Consider the following 16,919-nt stretch of genomic DNA (forward strand, 5'->3'; position numbering starts at 1 on the left):
CTTTGTAATGCCTAATTGAGGGCGGTCTCCAAAGTCATTTTTGCTATTTGAAAAAGTTAAGAGTTATTGAATTTTTATGTTCATATTGTGTTAAATAATGACATCTGACATTGAATGTCCTTGTTGAAAATTACATAGTTAGAGGGTGTTCTAAATATAAATACTAGTTGTTGAATTGCACTGCCAAAATCTGAAACTGTGTGCGCTTATTTTGGTGGTCTGCTATTGAAGTATTTACAAGGATATGGTTACTTGAAATGTGGAACTACCTTGGTTTGACGGTAATATAACAAGACAATGAACTTTACATTTCTTTTATAGTTTTATTGCATGCAGTTATCAAAGGCAGCAATTGAAGCAATTACCATTAATGATAGATGTGTAACGTGTTATGCAAGTTAGTTACATAGATGATAGAATAATGAAATGGGGGCCTTGCAATGAGCATGGTATAAAAGAATAAACAATTGTCTACAACTGTGCACAAGTATAAGTATAATTGACAATGATAGCAAATTTCTCAGATGAACTAGTGTATACAAAAGAAAACACTAAATCATCTATCTGGATCTAAACAAGGAATGAGTTATGTATACTGTATAGAGCTGAATACACATTGGAACATACCAATACCAATTGTCAAGGGTGCGTGTTATTTTACCGATTGCCCCTCCGTCCTGAAAAAGAGAAGCAGTGAAATGATTTGAATTAAATAAATATTTGTATATATCTGAAACGACGTTAATAAGAAAAAGAGATTAGACGGGAAGGTTAACGACGTCGTTCTTATAAGAAGGAGGGTTATTGGGAGGGGGATTGGAAGAGGAGGAAGTGGATTTAGAGGTGGTGAAGGTGTGATAAGAGGTGTCGTGATCGTCGTCGTCGTCGTCGTCGGCGGTGGAGAGGTTGATGCAGGAGCAGCGGACAAGGGTGTTTAAGAAGGCAGAGGCGAGGTTGGTTCCCATGGCGTTCCAACAGGCTCCTTCTCCTTCCTTGGAATCCGAATTCTCCATCTTCCCATCTAACTAACTAACTCTCATCCACACGGGTAAAGTACCTCCGCAAACTTCTATTTCTTGTTCCATCTCAACAAGGCCCAATAAAGCACTAAGGCCCAGGAGGTCCGTTCTAGGCCCAATGTATCATAATGTAGTGCCACGTGTTGAGCCAAGAAAGATATCTATCTTGATTGAGATAAGCAGCAACGATGGAGTGGTCTCGGAAGTTTTTAACAATCAACATTCAACAATGGCAAGCTTTTCAATCCCAATCCCAAGAAACGGTTTGTCCATACCCACCTACTCAACCAAACGCCCTTCAACACTTCACACGCCCCTCAAAGTTTCTTGCTCTGAGTCTGGGACGAATTCCAATGGAATCAAGGGCCTAGCTTGTGGGATTCTTGCTGCTTGCGCTGTCTCTTCTTCTGCATTCTCTGTGACTGCTGCTAACCAGGTACAAGTGATATAAATATTAGAAAATTTTTCAAGTGTTGATCTTAATTATAAAAAATATATATATAAATTTTCCTAAATATTATTGTAAGTTAGAAGATAAGAGAATTTGTATAAGACAGTATCCAATGTGTTTGCAGAGGCTGCCGCCGCTGTCAACTGAGCCAAACCGCTGCGAGCGAGCATTTGTTGGCAACACAATTGGGCAGGCAAATGGAGTGTATGACAAACCGTTAGATCTCCGCCTCTGCGACTACACGAATGAAAAATCCAACCTCAAAGGGAAGTCCCTGTCAGCAGCACTCATGTCAGATGCTAAGTTTGATGGTGCTGACATGACAGAAGTTGTAATGTCAAAGGCTTATGCTGTTGGTGCCAGCTTCAAAGGTACTAACATTTCTCAAATTCTGTGTTTACAATGCCGTGCTACCTACATCATTCATCTTACACTTGATGTAGAAAGGTCCTGAAATGGTGCTTATGAAATATTTGTATAGGGTAACAACTTAACATGCAATGCAAGATGTGAATTCTTCAATGTATATGTTTAGGCAGAGAATGATGGAAGGAACTATTGCAGGTGTGGACTTCTCAAATGCAGTGTTGGACCGTGTTAACTTTGGGAATGCGAATCTTCAAGGAGCTGTGTTTAAGAACACAGTGTTGTCAGGGTCTACTTTTGATAATGCTAAGCTGGAAGATGCAGTGTTTGAGGACACTATCATAGGTTACATTGATCTTCAGAAGCTATGCACAAATAAAACCATAAGTGATGAAGGGAGAGCTGAGCTTGGTTGTCGATCATGAGGAAAATCTTCCATTATCCCCCTCTCTTATTTTGTATTTCTATGACAAAATATTTTGGTGAGGATAGTCTTGTAGATGAATGCTACATCCAAAAAACAAATAAACTGCGATTATTTGCCTTTTTTTTTTATCTCCAGTAAAATGTTATAAGGTATTATCCGATTTTAGTTTTAAACAAGGAGTTGAAGATAGCCTCATTTTTTTAGTTATTAATTTGGAGGATGTGGTATGCATAGATATAGATGATGAACAATACAACAATACCGTTATTTGGCAGAACAATACAACCATTTGATGAACTTCACTGAGAGCAGTAAGAAAATTCTCAACCCCACTAAAATTTACCTAGTCGGTTGGAACCTCCAGTAGATGGGTGCATAAAGCTAAATGTTGACGGCTCAGTTATCCAACCTACTAGTTCTGGAACTTGTGGTGGCCTCCTTTGTAATGGAGATGATAACCTTGTGGCGGGCTTCATGATAAAGATCGGAAGAGTCACTATAACGTCTGCAGAAATTTGGGCCATTTACATCGAGATGAAGCTAGCAGTGGAGCTGGGAATCAACAAATTACAGATAGAGATTGATTCTTCCTGTGCGTTGAAACTAATTGACGGGTCATCTAGTAGCTACTACCATACGTTTTCTCTGATTAGGACCATTGAGGATCTCCGCAACAAAATTACTTATGTGTCTATTAAACACATATTTCGTGAAGCTAACTTCTGTGCAGATGCACTGGCAAAGCAAGCTCAGTCACTCCCAATTGGCCTTCTCTGTTTTGCAGCTCTACCCCCTTTCTTGATGACTATTCTTGTTGATGATAAAGGTGGAAGGAAGAGTGTGAGAGTATTACTAGTATAATTGGTTTTTGTTTTAGGCCTTAGCCCTCCTATTAATCAAAAGAAAAAAAAAGATATAGATGATGGGTGTGTTTTTATATAATATACTATTTTTCTAATTTAAAATACAAATTGGAGGCACAGATTTAGGGTGACTTAGAAAACCTAGGCTCCGATTTGTACAGTGATAATTCAAATTCGGAGGGAGGCAAATTGAAGCCTACGATTTGAGAATTTTTTTTTTATGAAGGTTAAAAAATTGGTAGGTTAGTTTTGAGGTTTAATAAAATTTAAAAAAAATTAGAAAACCCAATTTCTGAATCCAATTCTAAAGGTCCGATTTGTATCCTGTATCGGTGTTAGGTGGATTCGTTCATTTTCAAATTAGGTATGTTACCAACTAGGGGTGTTCATGGACCGGATGAAGTCAGGTTTGTCTTGACCCAGATCCGCCCCTAAATATACACCGGGTCTATTTTTTAGACTCTAACCCGTTTCTAAACTCGATGAAATCTAAACATTTTTGGGTCACAACTATACCGAATTCAAACCGGGTGAATAACCGGGTCTTTAAAACTTTAACAGTAATTTATAAAGAAACTTATTTATGATGCAATTATTTATAAAGAAGAAACTTGTTACCGAAAAGTTGATAACCATATTTGAACTTGAATTTGTCCATAAATTCTAATTTGATGATTCTTTTATCTATTTTCTAATTCAACAAGTATGATTAAAGATAAAACAATAAACTTATAATTAATATAACATAATATTGAAATAAATTTAAAATATATATATCTTTTTTAGTTCCCTTATAGTGCATATGGGCCGGATGAAGCCGTATTCGCTTTGATCTTGATCCGGACCCGATCCGAAATAATGATCGGGTCTATTTTTGAGACCCTTATCCGTCTCTAAATCTGTTGAAATCACACTAAATTAGCCCCTAAAATGTTCTCGATTGGATTGGGTCTTCGAGCCGAACCGGGCCATATGCACCCCTATTACCAACAATACGAGCATATAAGAGATGTTTTCAATCTATTGTGAAACTCGATCACAAATGTTACTTATTGAGCTATACATTAAGTTTGAACAATTTGAAACCGATCGAGATATCAAATGAAGAGATTACAACTATAATAGCGAAAATGAGTTTGAAAGCAATTACAAGATTGCTGAACCAATGAAAAATAATGTTAAAACTAATGAGACTATAGAAACAAATGTCACAGAGGTGACAAATAATAAACAAATCAACGTCTATTCGAAGAGCCATTTTTCATGCGCTATTGGATATAAATGCTATGCATATACCAAAATTTTTTAAATATATATAGGTATGTAATGTAGATAAATTATATGATAGATTTATAATATAGAAATAGTTAAGTTTAACGTAAAATAGGATGACTATATTTTAAGTTCTTTATGCAATTAGTGAAGACTTGTTATTCTTTTAGATATCTAGTATAAAAAAGTATTATTTGGCATATTTTAGAATTTTGTTTATTTTTTTTGTTAGTGTAATTTTTATATTTTCAAATTATATATTATATGCATGTGATATAGAATTTAAAATCTTAAAATTATAAATATATATCAATAATTTAAAATATATATCATACGTTTACATAATAATTTATATATACTATGTATATTTAAAATTGAAAATGGACATATTTTTATATATTTAGATTGTATGTTTATTTATATATGTATTATACTATAAATTTAAAATTTAAATTGAAAATGTACGTATATATATATATATATATATATATGTGTGTGTGTGTGTGTTTACATAATAATTTATAGGGTTAAGTACGATTTTGGTTCTTAAGGTATAGGTTGAAAATTTTTTTTGTCTTTAACCTTTTTTTGCATACAAAATCGTCCCTAAAGTTTAAAATCAAATTTTAAAATATTTATTTTTACTTAAATATTAAAATTTTGGACTAAATTACCCAAACAAAAAAATTATAAAATAAAAAATAAGAGAAAGAGAGTGTTTCTGCTCCTGTGAAGACGAAATGGAAGAAGAAAAAAAAAAGGAAAAAAGAAAAAGAAGCGGTCCCCGATCCACTTCTGTCTCCGCTTCCGCTAACACCTCCATCAATTTTGGTCCCTAAGATAAGGACAATTTTAAAATTATGTTAAACATTAAAAACGATTTTGTATGCAAAAAAAAGTTAAAAACAAAAAATATTTTTGACCTATACCTTAAGGACTAAAATTGTACTTAACCCTAATTTATATATGTTATGTGTATTTAAAATTGAAAATGTATATATTGTATATTTAGATTGTATATACCTATATATTTAAATACGTATTCATATTCTATACTTATATATTTAGATAAATATATATTATATGCTCGTATAACTTATATATTTATATAAAAAATATAATTTGTCTTTTGTGTTGTAAATATGTACCGAATATATTTACATAAATATAAATACATATTTACACAATATTCAGTAGACTATTAATTTTCTAACCATTAAAATGAGACACCTTATACTATATTTTATATAAGTGTGTTAGAGATGTCGATCCCAACTGATTTCGTAAATCCAAAAAAATTCACAAAACAGTGGTAATTCACAAAACAGTGTATAAATTTTTAATGAACTGCTAATTCAGATTATTTATCTGCAAATCATATTAACCCAAATAATAATAATATATGACACTTTACATACTTTTCAATGGTAATTTGATTATTTATATGTAATTCATCTTTTATATTTCTAATTCAAATTATTTTGATGTAACTTTTTCTATAATCATTGGTTCTCGGTGTAATTCCAAATTGACGTAGGCATTAAACTTCTATGGTCTCATGATTAGTCATGGTGGTTCCTGTAACGGCAAGACCATCTATCAGAATACCTATAATTAGAGTCATATTTTTCAACGTAACGGTGCACTCACCAATTAGAAGATGAAAAGTGTGAGTATCGGAATGCGATCTCACTATTAGAGCTGTTACCAAAGTCGATTGACATTGAATTACTCCAATTTGAGATCCGTGATAAAATCTAATCGCTTGCAGAACAAGCTCGACTATCAAATTGTATGCATTCGATCAGTGACGAATCCAAAAAATTTTGACAGTGAGAACAAAATATATATAATATAATAATAATTTTTATAATTGTCTTCTGATATTATAAAATATAATTACTCTTTAAATTATCTAACTAACAAATTAAAAAACTAAAATAATAAATCAAAATAATAACAAATAATTTATAATTCCATTCTTCTTGACTTCATATTTTAAAAAGATTGAATAATATTTTTATTTTCAATACAATCTAATATCTCTCTTTCAATATATGTCATTAAACATTCATTTAAAAAGTGAAGAACAAAAGAACAATATCTAAAATTCCTAATTTAAAATAAGTTGATACACATAATTAATAAGTCACTCAAATTAATTTTCAACAGCAATAAAAAAAGTGAAGAACAGAAGAATAATATCCTAAATTTCAATTCAAAATAAGTTAATACACAGTTACACAAACAATTAACAAACAGAACAATGAAAGTATCACGTATGATACCAATTTAGCAAGACTTCAACCAAAATGCTATATCTAAGCAATGAAACAAGCAAATCATAGATCAATGAATGTACCAAGATGGCAAAACTTCAGGAGGCAACAGCAAAAAGCGGTGCGGCGCCCAGCAGGCAACAGAGACGAACAGACTCACTCGAGAGGCTAAAGAGTAAAGAGTGAAGAGTGGAGTCGAAGAGGTGCGATGCAGCTAATGCTTGAAGTAACAGGCTGGAGATGATGGAGTGGCAAGAGATGAAATGACGACAGACGCAAACGGAGTGACGAGATATGTCAGCAAAAAGAAACGCAGAAGTGTAGAACGAGAACAGCAATAAAGGCGTGGACTAACTATGCAAGTAGAAATGCTAAGTTTGGGGTCTTGAAATGGGGCAGAGCTGCAGAAAAAAAAATTGAAAAAAAAAGAAAGAATTTGAGGGTGGGGTTAAAATTAAATTTCTAGTGGGGACAATTAACTTTATTATTAAAAGTCACTAAGTAATATTTAAAATTTCACTAAGGATACTTACTCCATTTCTATATAATTAAATCCGTCCCTATATCCAATAAATTCATATAGATGGGTCTCAAAACTCGTATACCTTATAAAAAATAGACAAATAATAATTTAAATTATCTTAGATAATTAATCATATATAACCTAAAACACTTATTAGAATATAAAAGATATCCTAAACCACTATACTAAACTAACCTTTATAATAAACTAACTAATGTAAATAATAAAATTATTCACTAAATTAATTTTAAATTAATTATCATTATAAATGATTTTGTTACACATACATACACTGATGTAAAATAATTAATTATATTTTTATACGAGTCATAAATAATTCCATTAGCTATCTTATTAACATTGATATATGGTTAATAAATTAAACTAACAATTCTAATTTATATTCTCATCCACCCTAAAATAATTAATCAAATTGTTCACAAATATCAAATTAAATTATATTAATTAATTTAGTAACATTGTTTAATTAAATTACGAGTGAATACTTAACTCAACTCCTAACAATTACCTCGAAAGGACTATAAAGTCTTTAACAAAAAAAAAATATTCAATCTGATTCCTGAATTTTATTTTTATAGGATTGATTAGTCCTTGTAGAAAAAAAAAAAACAAAAAAAAGAACACTGACACAGTAGCTAATCAATCCCATAAAAATAAAGTTCATGAATCGAGTTAGGTATTTTTTTATTAAAAATCTCGTTATCTTTTGAAATAATTGTTAAGATCTGTTTAAAATTTTTCTCTTAAATTATTAAACACTAACGCTAAACAAAAGCTAATAAATATTCTCTCTACTATGTATTATTATCAATAAAATTAACCAATAAACTCAGTACTAATTACTATTATGTTTAAACAAATACATTTAATAAATTTATAGAATTAATCTACTCATTATGCAAATGTTAACTTTATTCTGCACCCACAAAATATTATTTTTAATATAAACTAACTATATATATATATAACTAATTTTATATTTACCTAAAATATTATTTTAATACTACCATTTAATCTATAAACATCATTAAATATACAAAATTACTATATTAATATTTAAATTAAGAAAAAATAAAATAAATACTTACATAATATAATTGATTGAAATAGTTAATAATGTAGAATTCAGGATAATCAATTTCTTTAATTTTTTTTTAGAAATTGTGAAATTTTGGTTAATAAAATGGTGGTTTATAAAGGTAATTGCGGTGCAAAAGATGAAAAAGGGAATAAAACTACGAAAGTAAAAGTTTAGTTCAGCATTGAGGAGGGATACAAGAAAGAGAAGAGGAGCCTCTCACCGATCAGAACGGCTGCATGTACGACACGTGTTGTGCACCTTAAAACCGAGGGTCCGATTTTAGTGTGCTCCTCTCCACCGTCCGATTTCTTCTGCTTTTCACTTTGTCTGTCTGATTGGTCTAAGCCACAAAATGGAGGCTAAATTTTATGGTTCAAATCTCTACTATTCAATTTTTGTAAATTTAAATTTGGTCAGTGGATTAACTTAAATTTAACCCTCCGATTTGAGTCAATATCGAGCCTCCGATTTGTGGCATCCCTAAATTAGATAGTCCAATTTGTTGCTAGCTATCATCCAAAATTTCATACCCCTGATAACACAAAATGAGCCAATAACAATAGATAGCACTACAGTTTTCTTAATATGTAAATTAAAAAGCGGGTGAAGATACCGAAACAAATAAAATTAATGTATTTGTCTATTTGATACTCTAGATATCTAATAACTAAATAACCATGTTATATGTACACAAAAATCAGCTACTAAAATTAGTTATTAGTATAAAATATATATTAAAATATAAATACATATTAAAAATAAATTAAATTATACATATATTTATGCACAAATATATTAATGATTAATTTTAGTGTACAACAGTATTTTTTTTAACTCGATGATTCTTACACTATCATTTCAATTTCTTTGGAAATTGAAAAAATGCATCCAGGCACCGTTATATTAGAGCGCATCTGGTGTAGTGGTATCATAGTACCCTCCCACGGTACTGACCGGGGTTCGATTCCCCGGATGCGCATTTCTTCTAACAGTTTTGCTTTTTTAAAATAAAAAACTTGTGCACAAGTTTATGTAATAAATTAAAAATATATTTTTATTTATTATATTAAAATATTTTTTAAATAAAAAGATTTTTTTTAATTATAAATTATAGTTTTTAACAAAAAATTTTAATAATTTTATTTTTACTTTTAAAAAATTGTTAAAATACGCTACTGAAATAAATATTTTTTTAACAAATTAATGGCACTTAATCATTTAATGTAATATAATGAGGATGACAGGATTTCTTCTTGTTCTTGGTGTCTTTATGTAACAGGTTTATGAGACAATGACTATGAACGATGACTTGGTAATACTTTTCTTTTTCGAATTAAAACTTCAAAAGACGTTTAATGATCCACAATAGGGGGACACTTATCATTTATTTCGGAAAAGGGTACTAATAAGTAATGAAAAAAGTTTGATAACAAAAATTATTTAATTATAATTAGTTAAAATTTTTTATAATTTATTTTATTTAGATCATTTAAAAATAGTTTTATTTTTTATCCCACTTTTTTATTATTTTATTTATTATATTCTTATCAAATTTACTTATTAATGATATTAATTATAAAATCATATTCTTTTAAATTATCATTCTTATAATCAATACTTAATATTTCTTTTTATAATTTAATTTTTATATATAAGAATACAATAAAAATTAATAATAATTATAATTAAGAACGGTAATTATAATATCAATTATATTAAATAATTTCAATTGATTCTTTCTCCGATATGGTATTTATCATCAATTATTAGAGATACGAAACATGAAACCTACCCTAATATATACCTTATGTTAATTCAATCATCTTCATTCAAAAATCACAAAAATAACATCGTTACAAGTACAACAGTGTATAAACAGGGACGGACGTATGTAATGTTATGGGGGCACTTGCCCCACTCTTATTTTTTTAAATATATATAATTATATATAATATATCCCCATTTTAAATTTTAAATGATTTCACTGCAAATAAATTTATCCTAATTATTTAAAGTCTCAAACCTATTTTATCTTTTTATCATCTTGACTATTAGTTAACCTAATCAAATTTAGTCTTCTTCTATTTTTAAATTCCAGCCGTCACCACTCTTTTATTCTTTTAAACCCTTTTCTTAGTTTTATATTTTCAACTTTTTTTATTTCTTTTCTAGTGGTCATCTCCTCTTCATCAAAAGGTAAATTTTAAATTCTCTATTTTTTTTATAACTCTTTATGACTTTATGTATCTTTCAATTGTATTGTTTCTCTTTTTCATATTTTCAATTGTAAATTTTAATTCAAACAATTATAATTTAGGTATTAATCTAATTTTTTATTCTCTTCATGAATTTATATATTTTATTTTATTCTCAATTTAGTGATCCTTATTATTTATTTGTTTATCTTTCGTTCTATTTTATTATATGTAACTATGTTGTTTATAAATTTCTAAAGTCAATTAATCAATGTACTAATTTAGAATATATATTTTTTTATTTTTAGAAATATTAATAGAAAAATATTTCAAAAAATATCTTTCGTTTTATTTTATTATATGTAATTTTTGGTTTTTTATATTTGAATAATTAATGTGTATTTTTATTTTTTAAATTTAAATTAATATATCTTTTGATAGTAATGTAAATTATTTTGCCCCCACAACATAAATTTTTTGGGTCCGCCACTGTGTATAAGCCAAGAAATTTTACAAGAAATCGTTTTTATCATTGTAATTTGTATGGCAATTGATTTCGACCTTAATACAGTACATATGACAGAAGGTGCTGAAGAATTTGAACAATAGACGGACTCATCCGACAAGATTGTTGTCAGTCAATCAATTTCTAAAAATATGAAAAACTACACTAGTTCTGATGAGGTATGGTAATAACCCAGATTATTTTTTATGTATTTTTTAGCACTTTGGTTATATGCTTAACATTTTTTTATCATTATTTATTTGCTATTTATGTAAAGAAAAATAAATATTTATTATTTTTGTTATATTTTTTAATTTTTAAAAATAGTTTTATCATGTTGATTTCTAAAATAAGAAGCATTTTTTTAGTATTTAAATTTTTTTTTTGGTAATTAGTATTTAAATCTTTTAATTTTACTCACTAATTTTTTTTGGTTAAATAGAAAAAATAAACAAATAAGACAACAGGAAAGAAAGACTAAGTACTATAGTTTATTAGTCTAAAATCCTGTCAATTATGGCCTTTTCGTTTATGCTGTTTATTTATTTTTTTTTTTTTGGCATATGTGGACGAAGGAAATAATATTTATTTAAATAAATATTTATGTTATTTTTGATATAATTAATCATATTTTTAATTTTTTTTATGATTAATTAGTTATCAAATTATAGATTTTTTTATTTTAATTTGCTTAATAACAATAATTTTTTTAGAAAATTCAAAATAAATAAATATATAAAAATTATTTTATCATGACCAACCATTAATCCATAAAAAAATTATAAAATTTTTATATTATATTTTTAAAAGATTGAAACATTTTATTTTATTTATCGGCAAATTTTATTAGACAAAAAAAATTAAAATAGACATATCATGTTTTTATGTTTATATATAAATTATTATTTCTATTGTTATTATTATTTCAACCACCAGCATAATTATACAATGTTCGTTGTATCGAGTATGATACTGATTGTATCTTCATTTATACTTATATTATACTATTTAGTGAACTGCCAATTTTGGCATTTTAGTTATATGCATAACATTCGTGTAAAATTCATGCTTTATGCAATCAATAAGTTCATATGAATAACATCCATAATTACACAAAGTTAACATCCACGTTAACATACATAATAAAACGAAATTAGCACCTAAAATTACAGTAGTGTGTTTTATTTGTTATACTCGATAGTGAAATTAGTCATTTTTGTATAGTTAACTATTAGGTAGAGTTTCATTTGTTTTTTTTTCTTTTTTTTTTCAAGTCATAAACCAAGCTATTGGTGACGAGAAGTTAGAGCCCGAGGAGGGAATGTGCTTCGGTACATTAGAAGATACGCGTGCATATTATTGCCTATATGCGGTTAGGACTTATTTTGTCGTCAAAATAAGAACCACCGGCTGGGAGACTAGAAACGGTGAGAGGGTGGTTGTTAATTAGGCTTTGCTTTGTAACAGAGATGAATACCGTACATCCCGTGTAAAGACAACTAAGAGAAGAAAAATAGTGGTCTCAACAAACTACAAAGCCCATTGCTATTTGGCATTAGATAAGATGACAGGACAGTGGAGGATTTCGTGGGTAGAGGTATCTCACTCACACCCGTTTAATCCGAAGCTATCTGGAATGTTCTCAGCAAACCGTCAGCTAAGTATGCATGTGAAGGATCTAATATAGCAAAACGACCAAGCTGATATTAGACCGAGTAAGACGTACTAGGCACTAGCCAATGCCGCCGGTGGCCCTGCCAACCTCACCTTTACGAAGAAGGATGTTAGAAATTACATTAGTCGTCACTTACGCATTTCCGAGGATGAGACGGATCCAAAAGAGTTACTTAAGCACTTCTCATGGATGAAGGAGCTCAATCCGAACTTTTTCTTTGAAATAGATGTGGACGAAAACCATAGCATTAGAAATGTGTTTTAGGCCGATGCTCGGTGTAGAGCTGCATGGGAATATTTTGGTGATGCCGTGACGTTTGACACTACTTACAAGACTAATAGGTACCAAATTATTATTTTTTTGTTCGACTTAATTAGATTTTTTTTCAGCTAAGGCATTTGGAGTTTACACATGTTTTTATATTTCCATTGTTTAGATACGACATGCCATTCGGGTCTTTTGTAAGTGTCAACCACTATGGTGTAAAACTCGCAAAATTAGTAAATAATTAGCTAATAATTTAATTACTAATTAAAAAAATTAGAAAATAGAATTTTATAGTTTAATAAGGTAGAGCTAATTAAAATAAGAATTTTGACACTAATTTTAAAGAATTTGGCTCAAAATTGGATCGAACAGGCCAAATCGAATGAACCAGGCCCTTATTGGGCCCAAGCCCAACTCCACTCCACTTAATTAAATGGACACAGCCCATTCTCTCCTCCATACGTGCATGAAACGCTGAAATATTTCAGCAGGGGAGAAAGAACACTCTTCCATTTCCAAAACCCTCATTCAATATTTGATCTCACATAACTTCTCGCTCCGAGCTCCGAGCTTTGATCGTCACACCGTTTGCGGCCACGTGACCGCAGTGTCAAGCTCTACAAAATCCAGTCATTTTTTAGGTATGAAATCCACTTTTTAGTTTCAGTTTCTTCCGCCCTAAATTTCAAAAATGATGAACAAAAATATTAAAAATTGTTTAATTTCGGTGTTTAGGTTTGAATTAACTTGCGGGTATTGTCGGGTTTAGCTCATTGAAGTTGTGGATCAGGTAAGCACCCTCAAACCCTTTTGAAATATTGAGTTAGTGAGCTTTACATTGATTGTGGTGATAATTGTGTTGTTAGATTAAAATTGGTTGTTGATTGGAGTCGATTTGAGGATTTAGAAGCTTGTGATCAAGCCTTGGAGGCTGGGTTTTGCTTGAAGAGGTGCTGGAATTTCAAAGCTTGGGTGGTGGTATATAAGAGAGGTGTTCCGGGGTTATCGGAAAATTTGCCAAGGTATGATTTTGGTTTCTCGTAACTAAAATATAATGTCTTGTGAAAACATAGGCTAGATAACCATAAGATAGGTTGAAGCATGTAGGTATGATTAGTGGTTAGTGACCTAAAAGTAAATATTACGTTATCTTGAATTTGGGTGATGAATGATGGTATTGGTGATTTGTGTTGCATGATTTTGGGTTGTTGGAAATGTTGAGAATTGACTTTAAGTGTGTGTTGAACAATGACAATTATGATGTTATGTTAATGGTAATGATGGTGATGTATTTTGTAGTATATTGTGTTGGATTGAATGTGAATTGGTTTAGTTGGTTGTCATTTGGTATGAGAAAGTTGATGGTGTTGATGATGTATATATATGTATATGTGGGTTGTTGGTATGGATTATAGTGTGGTTGAGAATGAATTATTGGGTGGAAGTGATTATAGTTGTAAATTGGTTTGATGTGGTTTGGTAAGTTTTAAAATGGTTTGAATTGAAACGTTGTGAAAATGAAAGTTTAGAAACCCTTGTGAATTTTTGTGAAAAACTTGATTTTAACAAACTTTGGCGGTCCATAACTGGAGCCTCAAATTTTGGATTGAAATGAAATTTATTTCAAATAAAAGATGGTATTAAGAAATTTAAAATGGTATAAATTTTATGGAAAACGGAATTTTGTAGAGGAAGTTATGGACGTCGAAAATTGGGTACAAAAACTAAATTTTCTTAAGTTACAGCAACATGTATTTTGTGATTTTAAACATGATTTAAACTTCTAAACCTCTATTTTCACTCTTTTAGCCCCTAAACCTCAATTGAATGTTAAATGGTGAGTAGAAAGTAGAGAGAAGTAGTAACTTGGAGATTAAAAAAGTTTGAGAGGTGGTAAATTACGAATGAGAAGGGTGTAATGTGATATGTAAATGATGAATCTGGTCTTAGTAAATGATTTTAAATGATTATGAATGAATAAGTTATAATGAATTTGATTATGACGTTGCTTTGAGCTTGAAATGGCAAGGTTCGTGGTGGTTTACCGCTTGTCCAGTGTTGAAATGTTATGTGGGGGTTCGTGGTGATTTACCACCCACATGTGTGTGTTGTTTTCCAATTGAATATCTTGCGAGGTTCGTGGTGGTGTACCGCTCGTAATGGCGGGGTTCGTGGTGGTATACCGCCCATCAGGTGGGGTTCATGGTGGTGTACTGCCCACCAATTTTCAAGAAGACAATACCTGGGTTAGCTACCGGATGTGTCAGATTCTGGCAAAGTAACTGACGCGTGAACTCACGGCCAATAGAAAAGGCATGCATCATATGCATTTGAGTGGCTTGTTTGGTTTTGCCTTCTTGGGTTGCATAATTAATATTCATACTTAACTGTTATATGTCCTATTTGTTGTAATTATAAACTACTTGTGTTTTTTCTGTATGCATTGTTTGTCTATGTATTGGTGTTTCAGAGGATTGGAGGAAAGGCGGTGATCTTAGGGACTTAGGTTAGAACTGTGATAAAAATCAGGAATCCTTAAACTTAGATACCTCTCCTTAATTTATAGTTTTAGATTTCATTTTTAGGTTTGAATCTTTTGTCTGAAGTTCTAGGATTGCCTTCGACTTTCCCGGGACCTTATATGTTAGTTATGTGGGCACCATTACCATGTTGAGAACTTTCGGTTCTCATCCCATACATATTTTTTTATTTTCAGATGCAGGACGTGAGGCACCTCACTGAGGCATGCTGGAAGCTTCTGATAGCAGAGATCCTTGTTTTTGGGGCTTTATTTTGGGTATATGTATATATGTAGATACTTTTATCCCCACTGCTCATGTATTTGATGTATTAACTTTCTCTTAGAGGTTGTTTTGGAGAAATAGGTTTTGTAACTCTTTTATCTTCGCGAGCCGAGTCTTGAGCTTTGATATTTGTACCTTAAAACTCTCTTCCGGTTATATCTCTATTAGCTTCTCTTATCTTGTTCATTTATCGTTCACGTGTCGTGGATGTTACACTTTTTGTTTTACCGTTTTTTATTTTAACTTTCTTCAAAGGCTCATAGTTATAAATCCTTTTCATTATATTGTATGTATAAGTCCTTTCTTTAGAAGTCGTAGCGCCTCACCACCTCTGTTTTACATCCTAGGTGTAAAGCTCTGTGTGATAGGGTGTTACACATGGGATGTCTACGCTTATAAAATTATATAAATAATTAATTACTCTATACGTGGTAAAACTTTATATATGATTAAAAAGATGCAAAATCTAAAAAATATTTATACTAGACTACTATTAAAAAGACGCAGGTTAGAGCAATAAAATTTTGTAACAAAACTGAAAAATCATTGAATTGCCTTTTTTTTGGAAGGATGTTCATCAAATTTAGCAGGTGATGCATGACCAGTCGGTATGTCGGTCTCATTTTCATCTACCGTGGGAGCTTCTTTACGAGTCTTTCTATTAGACTTTCTTTTTTTCCTAATGCATCCTCTCTTTGATACAAGTTTATGTTTTTTCGGTAATCCAGACATCTTCCCAATTAAATTTAAAAGCCTCTACAGTGGATAAAGTATAATTTTTATTTTCATTAGAGCTTAAAAGAAGTAATTTGATTAACATATCTTTCACACTTATCACTATTAAAAGATTATATATTTATCATATGCCTCACCGAGTGAGATGTGCTTTCCGCTTCATCCATCTTCTTCAAATCAGCAAGCGACCAATCTCTGATCCATAGTTCTCTCCCATTATATCTTCCTAAATCTCCATTCTTGTTAGCATGGAGATATATAATCTGAAAGTTATGGTAATTGCTATAAACAACGTATACTATAGAATAACAAACAACAAATCAAAGGTTAGGGATATACGGCTCACCAGTAATGCGAACATACATTCATCTACTGTCTTCTTTCTTACATCCTGAAATCTCAAAACTCCCTCAATTATAAAATCATAAATGTACCT

At 30.4% G+C, this 16,919-nt stretch overlaps 2 protein-coding genes and 1 non-coding gene across 3 annotated transcripts; 2 read left to right on the forward strand and 1 right to left on the reverse strand.

Annotated features, from left to right (window-relative positions):
* Positions 1-434: 434 nt before the first annotated feature.
* On the reverse strand, positions 435-1,025 carry LOC130943360 (uncharacterized). Its single transcript, XM_057871201.1, has 2 exons — positions 780-1,025; positions 435-677 (listed from the first exon to the last, which is right to left on the reverse strand). The coding sequence occupies exons 1-2, from the start codon at positions 1,011-1,013 to the stop codon at positions 561-563; spliced, it is 351 nt and encodes a 116-aa protein (XP_057727184.1). The 5' UTR covers positions 1,014-1,025; the 3' UTR covers positions 435-560.
* A 179-nt stretch (positions 1,026-1,204) lies between these two features.
* LOC130945105 (thylakoid lumenal 17.4 kDa protein, chloroplastic) lies at positions 1,205-2,474 on the forward strand. The gene is made up of 3 exons (XM_057873782.1): positions 1,205-1,455; positions 1,595-1,841; positions 2,035-2,474. Exons 1-3 carry the CDS (start codon positions 1,249-1,251, stop codon positions 2,259-2,261), a joined length of 681 nt encoding a protein of 226 aa, XP_057729765.1. The 5' UTR covers positions 1,205-1,248; the 3' UTR covers positions 2,262-2,474.
* A 6,736-nt stretch (positions 2,475-9,210) lies between these two features.
* On the forward strand, positions 9,211-9,281 carry TRNAG-CCC (transfer RNA glycine (anticodon CCC)). The gene has a single exon. It is a non-coding gene; the product is annotated as a tRNA-Gly (tRNA).
* The last annotated feature ends 7,638 nt before the right edge of the window (positions 9,282-16,919 follow it).

The sequence above is a fragment of the Arachis stenosperma genome, chromosome 8 (genome assembly GCF_014773155.1).
Source record: "Arachis stenosperma cultivar V10309 chromosome 8, arast.V10309.gnm1.PFL2, whole genome shotgun sequence".
In the NCBI taxonomy this organism is placed as follows: domain Eukaryota; kingdom Viridiplantae; phylum Streptophyta; class Magnoliopsida; order Fabales; family Fabaceae; genus Arachis; species Arachis stenosperma.

What these genes read in the sequence shown, in the direction of transcription:
- LOC130943360 (XM_057871201.1), bottom strand. Translation starts at nt 1,013, where the DNA reads ATGGAGAATTCGGATTCCAAGGAAGGAGAAGGAGCCTGTTGGAACGCC. An exon ending in CTCCTTCTTATAAGAACGAC is followed by an intron (nt 678 to 779) that starts GTCGTTAACCTT and finishes TCTCTTTTTCAG; the next exon opens with GACGGAGGGGCAATCGGTAA.
- LOC130945105 (XM_057873782.1), top strand. Translation starts at nt 1,249, where the DNA reads ATGGCAAGCTTTTCAATCCCAATCCCAAGAAACGGTTTGTCCATACCC. An exon ending in CTGTGACTGCTGCTAACCAG is followed by an intron (nt 1,456 to 1,594) that starts GTACAAGTGATA and finishes ATGTGTTTGCAG; the next exon opens with AGGCTGCCGCCGCTGTCAAC. An exon ending in TGTTGGTGCCAGCTTCAAAG is followed by an intron (nt 1,842 to 2,034) that starts GTACTAACATTT and finishes GAACTATTGCAG; the next exon opens with GTGTGGACTTCTCAAATGCA.